Raw genomic sequence first — 17,097 nt, 5'->3', positions numbered from 1 at the left:
GAAACATGTGGATAATATTTTGGAAAAGAAAAGATTATTTTGTTTGACTATAATGAAATAGAATACTTACTGGGTCTCCCATGGCTCAAATTGAATTTTAGATTAGAAACGATATAGTTTGAAAGAGTTTTGCTAAACTTGGGAAAAACTTCTCAAGTGTGTTTTACAAAATAAACTAAGCAGGAGGATCTTTTGCGCTGAGTATTTTTGTATTTGAAAATTGAACCAAAACTCAGGTTTTGAGCGAGTCGACAGCCTACATTTTGCAATCAGCACCAATATGCACATCAGCAAATCACAAACCTTATGGCCATTAAAAACGAAGGCATTCCTGTCAGCACCTAGTTCTATGTCAGGTCTGCATGCTGGCCTTGCCCAGCCAACACGCATTTCACCTGCCGTCACTGCCTCAAACTCGAAGTACCACTTTCCTGTTTTGACTGCATAGGTCTCCTCCACTCGGAAGAAACGGATCTTGTCAATGCTAATTTTTTCCACAGTTTCACCAGCTTAAAATATAAAAATACCAAATTACTTCATTTAAAATAGTTGACAAAAACAAAATTTCAAGTGAAGAAACATGCCAATAAAACACACTTTGATAGACCAAAACCTTGACATAAAACATTTTCTTTATAGCTCCTTCTGTGATAGACAAACCATATAAAATTCAGTCTCTAGTAACATTACAAATATCCATTCGGAAAAGTCTTGATGACTTGGATTTGGAGTGGAACCGGGTTGTGCTGGAATTCCTCATTATTTCAAGAACCACTTTAAATTCTGGTCAGTGGCAGGGGGCAGGAATGTAGGGTAGACATGTGTATATGTCCTATATTCCCCCACACCACACATCAAAGGGATGTCTGGGAGAGTTCCTGGGCAGCCTAGTACACCCTTATAAGGCCTCAATAGAACTCTTGCCAGCTAAGGACTGGCCTGGGTTCTTTTGAGGCCTTTGCAACAAATGCAAAGGCCCCAGAAGCCTCAAAGATTAATTGACCCCAAAGGGAATTCATTACTTTTATCTACTGCACTTATGGGTCCTTTGGAGCTAAAGATGGTCAAAGCAGCCAAAGTTCTTCAGCCCAGAACGGGCCTCGGTGGAGTTCCAGTAGAGCAGCTGTGGGCCACTCCACCTTACAACAGCGGATTAGGGCGGGCACCTATGAAGCAGTCTTACTAATGCAAGTGCATGCCTCAACCATGCCAATGACCCTGGTTGCAGGATTTGGTATACAGCCTATGACCATTAACTTGGGCAGCTACAAGGTTTGCTCCACCATACTTGCACTGGTGGAATGGACTCATCTGAATTCTGGCTCTCAAACTCACATGTCTTCCAAAAACACCTTTATAAATATGATGATGATTTAATGTGTATGTGATTTCTTCTGGAGCTAGTGATTTTCCTCATTTCAAAAAAGTGTACTGTAATGCTAATAATTTCACTTTAGCAAACTGAGCAAGATGACTTGCAGGAGGTGATCTTGCATAAGTTTTCCTTATTTGTCTTACTGGCTCATTTTTCTCCTTTTAAACTTAGAGGCAGCCTCCTGTACTGCTATTCAATATTCTTCTGATTCCATCTGGTCTCTTCAGTAGAGGAAATTACACAGGCACTACATGAAATCAATAAACTGTGCACCATGTAAGTGTTAGAAGTTGCATGAGTGGATCTCAGTGACTTTCACTGCAAGTGGCCAACATCATTTTGTTCCCGCTTTTTACACTACCACACAACTGGTGTCACTATTTTCACAAGTGTAAATGGGGAACTAGACCCTGCTTGCGAGGGTATTTCTTTCATCATATTATTCGACATACAGAGACTGCAAGATGCCTTTCAGCTTTGTCCTTCTTTAAATATCCCCATTTTCTTCAAATATGTTTAAAGCATCTTTTAATAGCGCAGTGTTGATTATATTTTGCTTCTGGATGAGCTCTTTCCATTCTTTTCTGTTTGTTGGAGGATGTTGACTTAGTTTCTTAATATTCCTTACTATTTACTCCCAAATGTAATAATTTGTAGAAAATCTGCTTTTAAAATCTCCAATTCACAAGTAGCTGTGGGTCAGTGCAGACAAAGTAACCATCATGATGACTAAAATAACTTCTGATCTCAATGGCTGTTTTAGACAGTTTTTGCACTTTCGTATCATCTCATATGCCTCCACTTTCTGGCATCTCACTACATTAAGGATAATTCTGCACTGCCAGTGGGAATCCCAGCAGACTGGGAGTGAAGGATGGAGAATTGGGACTGGCCTGGGCTTCTTTGGAGCGTCATAGTATCCAAACTCTTGGTTTAAATAGATACAATATTGACATCTGTCTGCCACAAGCATCAAGATTGGCTGGAATATGAACAGTGAAAATGTAGAAGCACATAGCAACAACATGAATAAGTATTTACATTTCATGCAGTATAAATTTAGCTCTATAATATTTCTGGGCAATAGTCCATGAAAATTATTGTTTTTAAGGTGAAGTTTTTGTAGCATTAATAATGAATTCACTAATTAATCCATCGTAGATATTGTGTGCTTCCCATTGTACTGTAATCTAATCCAGTGAACCACACCAGGGGGTACATTGGTATGAAACTCAAACTGATAAAATAGTAAGTAGAATGTTTAATTGATAATAATTCCTTGGTCCAGAAGGATAAAGTTACATTGCTGCATTCAGGTGAGAGATTTGCAGTGACGTGGTACGATGTCAGCCAGCTAGCACTTGATGTATGGTTTGGAAAGCTGCCTGGATATTGTAACAATTATTCACAATGGCATGGCTGGCAGAACACCCGCGAGCAATTCCACAACTGTGATGGCAGCGTGTCACATGGACTATCGGTGGTTTCATAGACAAGTAGGCACCAATAGATTGTTTCATGCAATCCAAGACAGGTTCTGATTTTATATAGGAATTGCAGCACATAAACACTACGTGTGCTTTGTTTGCTTGTTAGGAATGAAGGAAAAATAGGCAATTCAAGAAACAAGGCAAACACTAATTGCATATTTTGATTTATGGGGTGTGATAGGATTAAAAAATGAAACAGTGATAAAAAAATGAGTTACGTTTTGTTTGCAAGAGGTTTAGAATTTATGTTTTTGGTAAAATCTGGGATAAGAGATGAGAATTTTACTTCAATCCAGGTATGGAATAACTATCCAAACCTTTCCGACTACAACGTTTACTGGAAAATTGCAATTGTCGAATCAGGGTGATTTCTCCCTTCCCTCAAAATTTTAATTCCCAAATGTTACTAGAATACAAAATCTTGAATTTCTGTGCTATATATAGTCTAAGTACCTGACACAACGAATCATTTATATGTGAAGCACTGGTTTGAATTTTTACACTGCTGGCAAATAAATCAGTGATGGTAATTTTCTCTGCCACTGCTGATGTCTTGTGCTGCAATGTCAGCGCTCAAAGTGATAAATTTTATCATTGCAGTATCAACACAAGAAGTTATTTTGCGCAAGTTTCATTTTGACCAAATAAAAGGTTGCAGAAGCTGCGCCACAATTTAAAAAATATATTTTTCGTCGAGAAAACAAACTTCCCAAAAAGGAATTCCCCACCCGGGCAGATTAATGGCTTATTTTCTGGCAATAAATCTTATTCTGTCCTTCCCATGCAATGTTCCACTTGGCAGGAAAGGGAACTGTGTGAGAATGTCTACCAAGCAGACCTCCTGTACAGATTGCACAAACCATGTACAGCGAAATAGCCCAAGGGAACAGCTGGCCGTGATTTCAGCCAAACTGCAAACAAAGCATTAAACCAGGCAAAAAAAAGGTTCTGATAAAGATTAGCCAACAAAGTCAACAATTATCAACTCGAGGAGCACCTTACTACAGGAATATTTTGTATATTTTTGGAATAACTGACCGCGGTTTCTGCAGTGGCTATAATGCTTTATAAACTTACAGTATTGTATTTTGATGTTCTCAGATTAATGAATTGATGTATAGTAACTGTGCTCACCGGTTTCCTGGTCTGATGGTTCAATATTGTATCCATAGCCAATTAAAGTGCGAATTGCCTCACGTAAACTGTCTCTGTTTGACTTTTTGGTTCGCTCATCAAGGAGGCTATATGGCACCAGTCGAGGGTTCCTTTTGTTCTTGATATCCTACAGGAAGTGACGGGCAATATCATCACATAGGTTTTGTACAAATATCTTCCATTTATCTGCATTCTAATTTTACAGGGTTATCCATAAATCCCAGTTGAAAATGCAAACAGAAAGAATGTTCTGTTACATGTCGAATGACTGAAGTTAAAATATACCAAATGAATACAGTGAAGCCTCCTTTTTAAAAACTCTTGGGACCAGCAATTCTTACTAAATGATAAATTTTACAGCACAACAGACGGCCAGTAAGCCCGTTATATCTGTGCTGGTTGTCCGCATGTTCTTTCTTCATATACCCTTTCAATTATTTTCATTCAAGTATTTACCCTCTTCCATTTTAAAAACCATTATGGATTCTGAATCCATCCCGGTTTCTAGCAGGACATTCCAGGTCCTAATAATCCTCTTCAAAACGAATTCTCCTAATCATAGAATGGTTACAGCACAGTAGGAGGCCATTCGGCCCGTCGAACCCATGTCGGCTCTCTGCAAGAGCACTTCAGCTGGTCCCACTCCCCCTGCCCTTTCCCCGTAGCCCTGCCATTTTTTTTCTTTCAGGTGCTTATCCAGTTCCCTTTTGAAAGCCACGATTGAATCTGCCTCCTCCACCCTTTCAGGCAGCACATTCCAGATCCTAAACACTCGCTGTGTAAAAAAAAATTTCATGTTGCCTTTGGTTCTTTTGCCAATCACCTTGAATCTGTGTCCTCTGGTTCTTGACCCTTCCACCAATAACAACAGTTTCTCTCTATCTACTCTGTCTAGACCCTTCATGATTTTGAATATCTCTATCAAATCTCCTCTCAACCTTCTCTGCTCTAAGGAGAACAACCCCAGCTTCTCTAGTCTATCCATGTAACTGAAGACCCTCATCCCTGGAATCAGTCTCATAAATCTTTTCTGCAAGGCCTTCACATCCTTCCTAAAGTGCGGTGCCCAGAATTGGATACAATATTCCAGTTGAGGCCAAAGCAGTGTTTTATAAAGGTTCATCATAACTTCCTTTCTTTTGTACGCTATGCATCTATTTATGAAGTCCAGTATCCCGTATGCTTGTTTAAACACTTTCTCAACCTGCCCTGCCACCTTCAATGATTTGTGCACATATACCCCCAGGTCCCGCTGTTCATGCACCCACTTTAGGATTGTACCCTTTGCTTCATCTTGCTCTCTATCTCGTTTGTCGTCCAGGGAGCTCTGACTTTAGTTTTCCTACCTTTATCCCTCGTGGGAATGTACCTTGACTGTACCCGAACTATCTCCTCTTTAAAGACAGCCCATTGTTCGATTACAGTTTTGCCTGCCAATCTTTGATTCTAATTTACCCAGGCCAGATCCATTCTCAACCCACTGAAATTTGCCTTCCTCCAATTAAGTGTTTTTACTCTAGATTGCTCCCTGTTCTTTTCCATAGTTAATCTAAACCTTATGATACTATGATCACTGTTCCCTAAATGTTCCCCTACTGACACTTGCTCCACTTGACTCACCTCATTCCCCAGAACCAGATCCAGCAATGCCTCCTTCCTCATTGGGCCGGAAATGTACTGATCAAGAAAGTTCTCCTGAACACACTTCAGAAATTCCTCCCCATCTCTTCCCTTTACACTATTACTATCCCAGTCTATAGGATAATTGAAGTCCCCCATTATTACTACTCTATAGTTCTTGCACCTCTCTGTAATTTCCCTGCAAATTTGCTCCTCTATATCTTTCCCACTAGTTGGTTGCTTGTAGAATACATCTAGTAGTGTAATGGCACCTCTATTATTTTGTAACTCTAACCAAATATATTCTGTCCTTGACTCCTCCAGGACATCCTCTTTCTCCAGCACTGTAACATTCTCCTTAACCAATACTGCCACCCCACCTCCTTTCTTTCCTTCCCTATCTTTCCTGAACTCCTTATATCCAGGAATATTTAAAACCCAATCCTGCCCTTTTTTGAGCCAGATCTCCGTTATCACCGCAACATCATATTCCCATGTGGCTATTTGTGACTGCAGTTCACCAACCTTATTTACCACACTTTGTGCATTTACACACATGCACTATAAACCAGTCTTAGACCTTCTTGTATTCTCTCTTAATCTGATCCCACCTAATACCTTACTATTTCTTACTCTAGTGCTATCTGGCTCTCCCCATCCTTTGTGCACTTTGTTTCTCCTTTCTACTGCTACATCCTGGTGCCCATCCCCCTGCCCAATAGCACTAGCAAACACCCCCGCGAGGATATTGGTTCCGGCCCTGTTGAGGTGCAACCCGTCTGGCCTGTACAGGTCCCACCTCCCTCAGACCGGTCTCAATGTCCCAGGAATCTGAAGCCCTCCCTCCTGCGTCATCTCTTCAGCCACACATTCATCTGTTCTATCCTCCTATTTCTATACTCACTAGCTCGTGACTCCGGGAGTAATCCAGAGATTACTACCTTTGAGGTCCTACTTTTTAATCTCTTTCCTAGCTCTCTAAAATCTGCCTGCAGGACCTCATCCCTTTTTCTACCTATGTCATTGGTACCGATATGGACCACGACCTCTGGTTGTTCACCCTCCCCCCTCAGAATGTTCTGCAGCCGCTCAGTGACACCTTTGACCCTGGCACCAGGGAGGCAACATACCATCCTGGAATCACTTCTGCGGCCACAGAAGCGCCTGTCTATTCCCCTATCAAATCCCCTACCACCATTGCCTTCCCGATGTTCCTCCTCCCCCCCACCCCCGTACAGCTGAGCCACCCATGTCTCCTAATCTATCTTCTTATTACAGGGGTTCATCTGCTCAAGGTTTAAGCACCATTAATGGAGCTTCAGGTGGGGCCAATCGAAACATTTTGTTATACAGTAAGAGGCTTGTAGCAGAGCTTGTAATAATGAGGCTCCACTGTATTACACTAGCAGGCACTAAATACACAATGATGTCACATGCACAACACATGGCACACAAGAATATCTTACTGACATTCAAATATTGTTGAGAATTTAAGATCAAAGTAGAGGGTGTTGTATGAATATTAGGGCTACATGTTTCGCTGCTCACACCCTTTCTCTGTGTTATTCAGTCTCAGTCAGGCTTTCCGCTCTACAATTTCTTCATTTGCAATTACATAATTGCATATCTGGCAAAATGTTTTACGGCAGAATTTTATGTACAACATATATTACTCTAGTTACTATGAATGATAATTACCTGTTGGATGCCGTAGGTCCAGCCTTGCCTGATCCTGTCTTTAGCCCAGACATTATGTGCATTTTCTGCCAGCTTGTCAACCAGAACTTCTTGGGCAGTGAGTAGTTTGACATCTGAAAGGTCCAGCGGAGCGGGCTTATAGCCGTTTGGCATCATGTAACTAAAATCCAATAAAAATGGGCATATATAAAATTACAAGTAAATTTGATTAAATTGTAAAATAAAATTATTTTATACGGTGAGACAAAACAAACAATATGTAATCAATTTGCCTCAAGTTAAAGAAAGCTAAATGACTTAAAAATAATCAAATATTCTCTTCAGAATGCAAACAGATTTAGGATCAAAAGCATAATTACATTTCTTGGTTAATTTTCTCTTTTAGCTTAAAGGGGAAAGAAAGTTGAGGAGAAGTACTTATTGTTCAAAGTAATTCCCTAATGTTTAATTAAAATAAAATTGACAAAACAAATGCATCAAGGACCACCCGCCACGTCAGCCTCTTGTGCTTCCAGGCCATTCCAGTGATGTCAGCGACAAGGAGGAGCCAAGTGGCCCAGTGCCTCCACTGATTACACTGTGAGCCACGTCTTCAAATCAGCTGAAAGCCAATCTACAGCTGTCCAAACTGGAGAAAATATACTTGCAGCTGATAAATTACTCCTTTAGGCTAAGGTGACATGGTGGAAGAAGATGTCCAAGAAAGTGTTAACTTTCGGCTGTCTTTTAAGGAAACACGTCAGTAAATGCAGGCTCTTTTCAGCTCAATATTCTAATAATATTCCAGAACAAGCTCTCCAGAATTTAACCTCTCCAAGGAGGCAATGGCCCCCAAATTCCTGGAGGCTCATTCCGCAGGGCAAGTGCAGCAGAGTGACACCCATTGCAGTTGACCCCATCCCAAGTTGCAGGGACGGGGTCATTAGCATAGCCGGGGCAGGAGCATCATGTCTGCAAGGGCACTTCAGTGGCACTTGTCCTGAAACACCTTCAGAAGGCAGAGCAGTGCATAGCCACTCCACCTGAGGTGCCCCAAGGCTCGACTGGGCTGAAGAAAAAACTGAAAAGCTATTGCGCCTTCACTGGACTAAGGTAGACCTTTAGTAGGCTAAGGTCATTGTTGGGGCCAGCTCTCAGCTAGTCTGAGCCACAGTGAGGCCTACTGAGGGTGGAATGGATAGAATATCTTAGGGAAACCTGGGAACTCTCCCAGACATGTCCCCTTGATGTAGAAGGGTGAGCAGAAGATTCGTCCATGGCCCATCTACTGGAATTTAAAGGAACCAGATTCTGCCTAATATTCCTGGTCTCACCGGGCGGAGATTTTCTTTTCCAACCTTTTGGAGCCCAGGAATTTCAAGGTCAATGTATATTTGGTACAACTGATGCAAGCGGACTCTGTTCTCTGCAGTAGTAGAGCAGGAGATGAAACTATAAAATGCACATCCAATTTTGGCTTATATGTTTGGTGTCTGTAACTGCTTACTCATCTCAGCAAAGAATTTAAGCTCAATAGAAAGTTGATCATCTGTGACTTTATAAAGATTATTTTTTAGAATCTACGATTTGTGTTGTAGCATTGCACATCTCCACCCAGTCGCATTCTGCAAATTCATTCACTTAAATAAAATTATCAGATGATAAGAGAATTTTGATGAGGGAGAAGACTCAAGTACAACAATGGCCTTTTCTTGTTGCTACATTTTCATGTTCCTGTAACGCTCTTCCGAAGCATACATCTCTTAAATTATTTGTGTTTAATGGGCAGGAATGATAACGGTTAACAGTTTCTCACCTGATGAGGAAACCTCTGTGATCCTGAAAGCTAGTGTGATTCAAAAGCATCTAGTTGGTCCAAAAAATGGTATTATGCATATTATATTGAAAAGTTAACAAAATGATTACTAAATAAATAATATAATGGAGACCGAGAGCTGTAATATATAATATATAAAAAGAGTCAAATACACTGGTCTGTGAACACAAGCCTCTCAGCAACAACACTGGAATAAACTTACTTTTTGGGAAGTTTCATTCTTTGTAAGTCTTCTTCAGCTTTTGGTTTAATGTGAACAACATGGCAGCCAAACGCCAGTAAGGTCCTGGAAAGACATTTCAATAAACCCCTTAAACTCATCAACAAAATGGACATAAAGAGCAAGCTGGTGTAATAAATTGTTCTTCATCTTAAATACTGAACACGATTTTAAAAACTTACTTTAAAGTTTCAAGGGACATTTGTAAATTGTAGTTTCTCTCTTGTTCTGGTAGTTTATCAAAATTCACTAAACAAGGGTGCTGCCTCTTGTTGTCATCTCGTACCTGAACAGGAAGCACAGGCAGTTAGGCAGAGAAAACGCAATGGGCCATAATTTGTTGTAGGAGTGAATCTGCCATTAGAGTTGCCCATTTAATCGAGACGATATTTTGCGCCGCAAGTTGATGAGAGTGCGAGCTGAACAACTTGCAGTGAGGGAAACAGGGTATCTGGGATTTGAGTGAACAGGGCAAGCAACTGTGTAGCTCCTTAACCAATCAAATTGAAGAATTGTGAAATAAACAGCGCAAAGACTGAGAAGGAAGTGTAAATTAGAGTGAATTCAAAGCCAAATTAGGTACAGAAAGAGAAATTAAAGAAAGAGAGGCAAAGAAAGATTGGATTAAGAGCAAGAGAAAAAAAAAGACTGAAAGAAAAAAAAACATTTTTCTAATTTTTAATTTAACATTTTTAAAATAACCAGCAACAATTAAAACCTGAAGGAATGAGACTTCACACTTGTAATAGTTAATTTTCGGTGCCACAGAGGTTTATTGGCAGTAATTAACAAATAGCACATCGTTAAAAGAATCTCCGATAGCTAATCCAGGCTTAATTAAATATGGGCGAACCTTAAATGTCTGCAAAATATGCTCCTGGGTGGAATTATAACCCCCAAAAATGGGTGGGTTCGGGTCGGGTGGGAGGTTAAAGTGTTAAAAAACTGAATCCCGACCCCAACCCAACCCCAACCTGCCTCCAACCACTTCCGGTTTTAATGGAGGTGGGATGGGGATTGTAGGATTTCACAATAATTTTGAAATTTTCTACAGTTCCGAAGATTGATTTTTGATTGAAGAATACCTGGGTAGAATATACCTTTAAAAATCCAGGGATCAAAATGGCCACCAGACCTCGTGGCAGAAGACAAAAGGACAGTCTCTCTTCAAAGCACGGGCTGACAAAGAGGACTGAAAGGCAGCCTGTGTGTGTCTGTGAAAAAGGATAATCAAAGATGGCTGTCCAACCTCGTGGCAAAAGTGCATATGAAAAGGGAAAATCAAAGATGGCTGACAAAGGATTTAGAAAAAAACCCCAGCCCTGAAGCAATGGAGTAGTTAAACTGTCAATCAAAGGCAGTTCAGGGAGTTTCTCTCCCTGCAGGACAATCGATGTTTGTTTACACTAAACTGCTACAATGTTGACACAAAGGATTAACCACTTGAGACTGCCAATCAATTGCGGTTGGGCGTGACCACAGGACAATCAGTTTGTTTACACTAACATCCAAGGGCTGTTTACTTAAGGAAATAGACATGGTTTTCAAACTGAGACAGTTTCATTCAACCCATCACAATGAATGGGGATGCATTCAAAAACCCATTACAAGGGAAATGGGTAATTCATCCAAAACCCATCACAGTTAATGGGGACATCGGATCCCTTTTGTTTAGCCCAGATGCACCCGGATTTGGGCGGGAAGATTTCGGCTCCAAATGGGGTATAAGATAGCTTCTCAAGAAGCCATCTCTCTCTCTCTCTGCAGCCTCGCCTCCGTGCCCTCTACAACTTGGGAGCCCACCCAAGGGAGTGGAATACCAGCAGTTACTATTAAACACTGGGGTATCTCTATCTTCAGGGTGGTGAAGAATCTAAGACCGCAAGGGCACGGGGCAGGCGTTCATTGGTGAGCATACATTTTCTGGCCCATTACAAGGCAACTTAGAATAAGTATAAGGGTGGGAATTAAGGGGAATCTTGTTAAACTGTAATTTTAGTCAATTTTCCCTCGTTGTGTCGTTTTCTTCTCCCCTATTTAAGTAACAGTGTTGCACTAAGCAGAAAAGTGCTGTAGTGAACACTAAGTAGCTGTATTAAAAGTGCTGTATCTAAGTAACAGTGTTGCACTAAGCAGAAAAGTGCTGTAGTGAACACTAAGTAGCTGTATTAAAAGTGCTGTATCTAAGTAACAGTGTTGTACTAAGAAGTAAAGTGCTGCATTTAAGTAACCGTGTTCTGTTAAGCAAACGAGTGTTGTAGTAGACACTAAAGTGTACTGTGAGAAGTAGTGCTATATTTCAGCATAGGTGTGCTGTATTGTTTATTTTCAATTTGTTTCTTTTGTTTCAATAAATACTGGTCTGTTTTGCACCCAACCACGAGTCACGTTTTCTGTCTACATCGCTACCAAATAAGTCCGGCGGTCAGAACCAGGAATAGGGGAGCGCTTCGAAACCACATGGGGGTCCCTGGAGTAGTTCAGAGGCTTCTGACTGGCCAGAGACAATAACCCAAACCCCGCTTATTAATTCCTACAGGATGGGCAGCCAACCTGCTCCGAGGAGGCAGGTCAACCATTTAAATATAATATTGAGGCTGGTGTGCCTCAGATTTAAACAGCATTTCAAATTTAACTCTGGCTGGTCAGGTTTCTCAGGCCTCAGAGAACCCGCCAGCTAAAGTAAGGCGAGGACTGCTGGATCCAGGAGGTAAGAGCCTTTACACTTACCTCCTGGATCCAGCGTCCCTGCCTCACCCATCCCCCCCGTGATCAGAGACCCCCCATGAGGCCTCAAATTCCCCCCTCACCACAAGGCCTCTGATTCCCCCCACCGCCCCACAAGGCCTCCAGCCCCGATCCTCTCTCCTTCCTATCCCTCCGGCCCCGATGCTCCCCCCTACCTCGATCCTCCGGCCCCAATGCTCCCCCCTCCCCCGATTCTCTGGCCTGAGCCTCTCTCTCTCCACCCCACCCCTGATCCTCCGGCCAGGTGCTTCCCCCCTCCGATGTTCCGGCCCCAATGCGGTCCCACCTGCCCGATCCTCTGACCCCGATGTTTGCCCCACCCCACCGATCCTCCAGCCCCGATCCTCTCTCTTCCCACCCTACCCCCCCGCCGTGAACCTCCCCCAGCCCCGACCCGATCCCTCCCTCCCTCCTCTCTGCGGCTGAGTGCCGCGGGCCTACCCGCCTGCAACCAGCCAGCCTCTCCATCTGACTGGCTGCGGGTGGGAAACAGACCTTTGAAATGCTAATCCTGCCCTGCCGTTAAAGTCGGCAGGGCCTGCGGGAAACCCGTACACCTGGGTTTCCTGATCACTTCCTAGTCGCTCCCCCACTCCCAATCTGCCCCCCGCCCCGATTAAAATTCCAGCCCTTGTGTCACTTCAGACCGGTTCTGACTTTAGTTCGTGTCTACTGTGCAAGTACAGCAATTTAACGCTGCTCAATGGTGAGCCGCACAGTGAGGTGCCATTTTTGCAAAGGTAATAGCAGAGTGGTGCATCTCGAGCAGCAACTTCTGGATTTCTGTGTTTAATCACGAACTGCCCTCGCCTGAAGTTGCTGTGGCATTTGTGCATAAATGGCGGTGAGCATTATTAGCCTTGCTGTTATTTTGACAGCAAATTATACGTCACCCTGTTTAAGTTGTTAATCCTGAGCAAATCCTGAACACAGCACATTTCAAGCTAAATGTTCTGCCTGCTGGCTGTGCAGGTGTAGAAAAACTAGCACAAAATCTGCAATACAGCAGGCCCAATTCTTAGTCATGAAAGGTAATGCATGCAGTCCATAACACCACTGGAGTAGTATCTATTTCCTCCAGCCGCTACTGGAAGCACCCCGTCTCCCTCTTAGGGCGCTGCAAGGGAATATCGCGGCACGTCGCGCCGCGGTACTGCAGGCCTTCCTCCCCTTTTTAAAGGGGAGAGGCCTTGTGCAGCACGACCCGGGGCCCGGCTGGGCCACCGGGATCGGAGTGCCGGCAAAAGAGCCCGGCACTCAAGAGAAGTGTCAGGCTCATGGAGCGCAGCCAGCACTCTGCGGGGGGGGGGCGGGGGGCAGGGGGGAGGCAGTGGGTGGGTGCTCAGGAGGCCAGGGACAGCAGCGGAGGCAGGTGCTGGCAGACGGCCAGCAACAAAAAGGGCCACCCGGCACCTCGCCTTTAAATAGCGCCGCCCCGGCCGCAGGCAGGCCCCCCTGACCCTGTCAGACTTAGCGTCCAGCAATAAGTCAGGGGGCGCTTCCAAAGATCGCAGCCGGGGTGTGAGCGGGGCGCTGCGCACGGCGCAGCACCGCAGGGCGCTAACGGTTACCGCTGCCGCTAACCACCTGCTGAATTTCGTGGGAGGCGTTGACAGCGCCGCACCTGGGCGCTAGTTGCTTTGCGCCCCATTAGCTAATGGGAGGCGCAAAGCAACCGAATTTTTCCCCCATAATGTATTATTAGGGCCATCAATTTATGATGACTGAAAAGACAAGTTCTGTTTTTATTACATGTATTCTAGGGTTTTTAACCAGTGCTTAGAAGCTCTGCTGAACTGAAAAGTTTTCAAATTAAACTGTCTAGGTCTAAAATTCTGGGAGCCCCACTCCATCGGTGGCATCTCAGCAACCAAGACTCTGTCCCAAGTTATGAGGGCGGGGACATTTGTATGGTCGGGATGGATCATCACCGCCTGTGGTGTGTAGATGGCACCCACCTCAATCTGCCCTTGTAAGGTGGAGCAGGTCACCAGACCTCCAAGGCTTCTCCTGGGCTGAAGAAGAATAAAGTCAAACAATTCTTCATCTCTGAACGGAACCATTCTGCATCTTCAAACAAAAGTAAGTGATCCCCTCCAGGGTTGATGACCTTAGTCTGAGTAAGGTCTGGACTCTTTCAAAAGACCTCAATGGTACTCACATACGCTCAGAGGCCATAGAAGCCCAGGAACTCCCCCAGACACACCCACTCAGTGCGGCATCGGCAGCGGCGGGAGGCGGAGCAGAGCGGCAACAAAAGGCCCCAGAGGCTCAGGTAGGCCTCAGTGCGGCATCGGCAGCAGCGGGAGGCGGAGCAGTGTGACTACAAAAGGCCCCAGAGGTTCAGGTAGGCCTCAGTGCGGCATCGGCAGCGGCGGGAGGCGGAGCAGAGCGGCTACAAAAGGCCCCAGAGGCTCAGGTAGGCCTCAGTCTGGCATCGGCAGCGGCGGGAGGCGGAGCAGAGCGGCAGAGCGACTACAAAAGGCCCCAAGAGGCTCAGGTAGGCCTCAGTGTGGTATCGGCAGTGGCGGGAGGCGGAGCAGAGCGGCAGAGCGACTACAAAAGGCCCCAAGAGGCTCAGGTAGGCCTCAGTGTGGTATCGGCAGTGGCGGGAGGCGGAGCAGAGCGACTACAAAAGGCCCCAGAGGCTCAGGTAGGCGTTCCAATCTCCAATCTCAGGCAAGGAGAGAGGTAAAAAGTATTCGAGGTATGACGTCACCACAAAACAGGTAGGTGATTGGTTGGAGTATTTCTCTTGTTTTAAAACTTTAAGTCTGTGGTTTATCGTTTATAAGGTTGCTGTGGTATAGCGGGGACAGTTTGTAAACCAGGGCCCTTAAATATATCATTTATCTGTAGTGAAATTGGTGGGATTCATTTAATTTTAATTAGTGGGAGGGTAAGCTGTGAGGAGGATGTCGTGAAACTCCAGTAGGATTTGGACAGGTTGGGTGATTGGGCAGAAACATGGCAAATGCACTATAATCTGGATAAATGTGAGGTTATCCACTTTGGTGGCAAAAACAGGAAGGCAGATTATTATTTGAATGGCAATAGATTGGGAGAAGGGGAAGTGCAAAGAGACCTGGGTGTTATTGTGCACCAGTCGCTGAAGGTAAGCATGCAGGTGCAGCAGGCGGTTAAGAAGGCAAATGGTATGCTGGCCTTCGTAGCAAGAGGGTTCGAGTACAGGAACAAGGATGTCTTGCTACAGTTGTACAGGGCCTTGGTGAGACCGCACCTTGAGTATTGTGTGCAGTTTTGGTCACCTTACCTGAGGAAGGACATTCTTGCCATGGAGGGAGTGCAGCGAAGATTCACCAGGCTGATACCTGGGATGGCAGGAATGACGTATGAGGAGAGATTGTGTCGATTGGGTTTATACTCACTGGAGTTTAGAAGATTGAGAGGGGGTCTCATCGAAACCTATAAAATTCTGTCAGGTCTGGACAGACTAGATGCAGGAAGGATGTTTCGGATGGCCGGGAGTCCAGAACCAGGGGTCATAGTCTAAGGATAAGGGGTAAGCCATTTAGGACTGAAATGAGGAGGAACTGCTTCACCCAGAGAGTGGTGAACCTGTGGAATTCTCTGCCACAGAGGGCGGTGGAGGCCAGTTCATTAAATATATTCAAGAGAGTTGGATATATTTCTTGAGGCTAAAGGGATCAAGGGATATGGGGAGAAGGCAGGGACAGGGTACTGAATTTGGATGATCAGCCATGATCTCATTGAATGGCAGAGCAGGCTCGAAGGGCCGAATGGCCTACTCTTGCTCCTATCTTCTATGTTTCTATGTTTGATGTAGAGAGGGTGGGGAGAACATTTTCGTTCCACTCCACTCCCTTCCCTCGGTTTATTTAGTACTTATCTTCCAGTTTTCAATCCTGTTGGAGGGTCTACACTCAAAATCTCTCTTTTCAAATACTAAAGGGCCTGCTGTGTATTTCTAGCATTTTCTGTTTTATTAATTTAGGCAGAACTGATTCCGGCCTTCTTGACAAAGGGTCTGTGCATGCAAACAAATCAACTTATCTGTTCTCTCCATTAATGGTGCCTGACATGCTAAATGTTTCCAGCATTATCGGTTGTTGTTTCCGGTTTAAAACTCTCTCTGCCAGTATTTAGAAATACTTTATACTTAGCTCAGTTAGGCCATGATTGCTGTGCCATCATCTCCAGGAAACATGAAAAAGATTAATTAAAAATATTTTGTGGAAATGGATAATACTATAAATGAGAATGGATGACACTGTGAAAAAATGGTTCGGAGTGATGTAACTGGAATTCATACATCAGTTCAGTTCCTATTTAAAATGGATTGTGTCATCTAAATCTTCAAATTGTAACCTTTGCCATTGATGAGTCATCAGATTGTTTTCCACATCGGTTATATATCTTACACCACAAGCTTTCCTCAAGCATCCGCTCAGCTACAAGCCACATATTGGGACATTTTCCAGATAATAGGCAAATGTCCATACCAACTTCAACTATGAAATCTTATTATCTACTAAAGATCATAGAGGCCGAGCTTCTATCACAGAAGCTACAAACAGAGCATACCCTGAGTTTACTACTGCACTGAATACTGTTACAGAATAAAATTAAAGCGTTGTGTTGCAGCTGGTCTCTGTTACCATGGCCAAGAGTATGATATGTCAATGTTATTTAATGTTCACCTATTTTTAATGCAACTTACAGGCAAGCAAACATTTCATTGTAATAAAATAATGCAATATGTTACCATGAAGATTATCTTGCTTGAGTTGATGCTTCTTTCTCCTGCAGTTACAAGCTTACATCTTGCACGGGCCTAAGCAAACTGAATTGATTGTACACCATCTATTCTGCATACAAGACACACAAATGATTTTAAATTGGATTTTAGACAGTGGGGTAGAAATTGGTCCTTGTTGTGCCTGTTTTTCAGGCAGAAAGCAGACTAAAAGGACCAATTTCGGGGCACAACGTT

General features: G+C 43.8%; 1 protein-coding gene across 8 annotated transcripts in view; it reads right to left on the bottom strand.

Moving 5' to 3' along the window:
- LOC147109494 (ryanodine receptor 3-like) overlaps positions 1-17,097 on the bottom strand; it is a 506,629-nt gene that overhangs the window by 298,534 nt on the left and 190,998 nt on the right. For 6 of the 8 annotated variants that reach the window (XM_086003492.1, XM_086003497.1, XM_086003494.1 and 3 more), the window contains 5 exons: positions 9,557-9,660; positions 9,357-9,440; positions 7,339-7,498; positions 4,000-4,147; positions 304-509 (listed from right to left, as the gene is read on the bottom strand). In XM_086003492.1, coding sequence (XP_085859618.1) covers positions 304-509; positions 4,000-4,147; positions 7,339-7,498; positions 9,357-9,440; positions 9,557-9,660 — 702 coding nt within the window. Of the gene's footprint in view, positions 1-303; positions 510-3,999; positions 4,148-7,338; positions 7,499-9,133; positions 9,164-9,356; positions 9,441-9,556; positions 9,661-17,097 lie in introns of all 8 variants that reach the window. The other 2 variants (XM_086003490.1, XM_086003491.1) reach the window with 1 other exon arrangement.

This window comes from Somniosus microcephalus, chromosome 12, assembly GCF_052327205.1.
Source record: "Somniosus microcephalus isolate GS21.2 chromosome 12, FLI_Smic_1.0, whole genome shotgun sequence".
Classification (NCBI taxonomy): Eukaryota; Metazoa; Chordata; class Chondrichthyes; order Squaliformes; family Somniosidae; genus Somniosus; species Somniosus microcephalus.
Note: the sequence above shows the minus strand (reverse complement) of the source record. Positions and strands in the feature narration are given on the sequence as shown.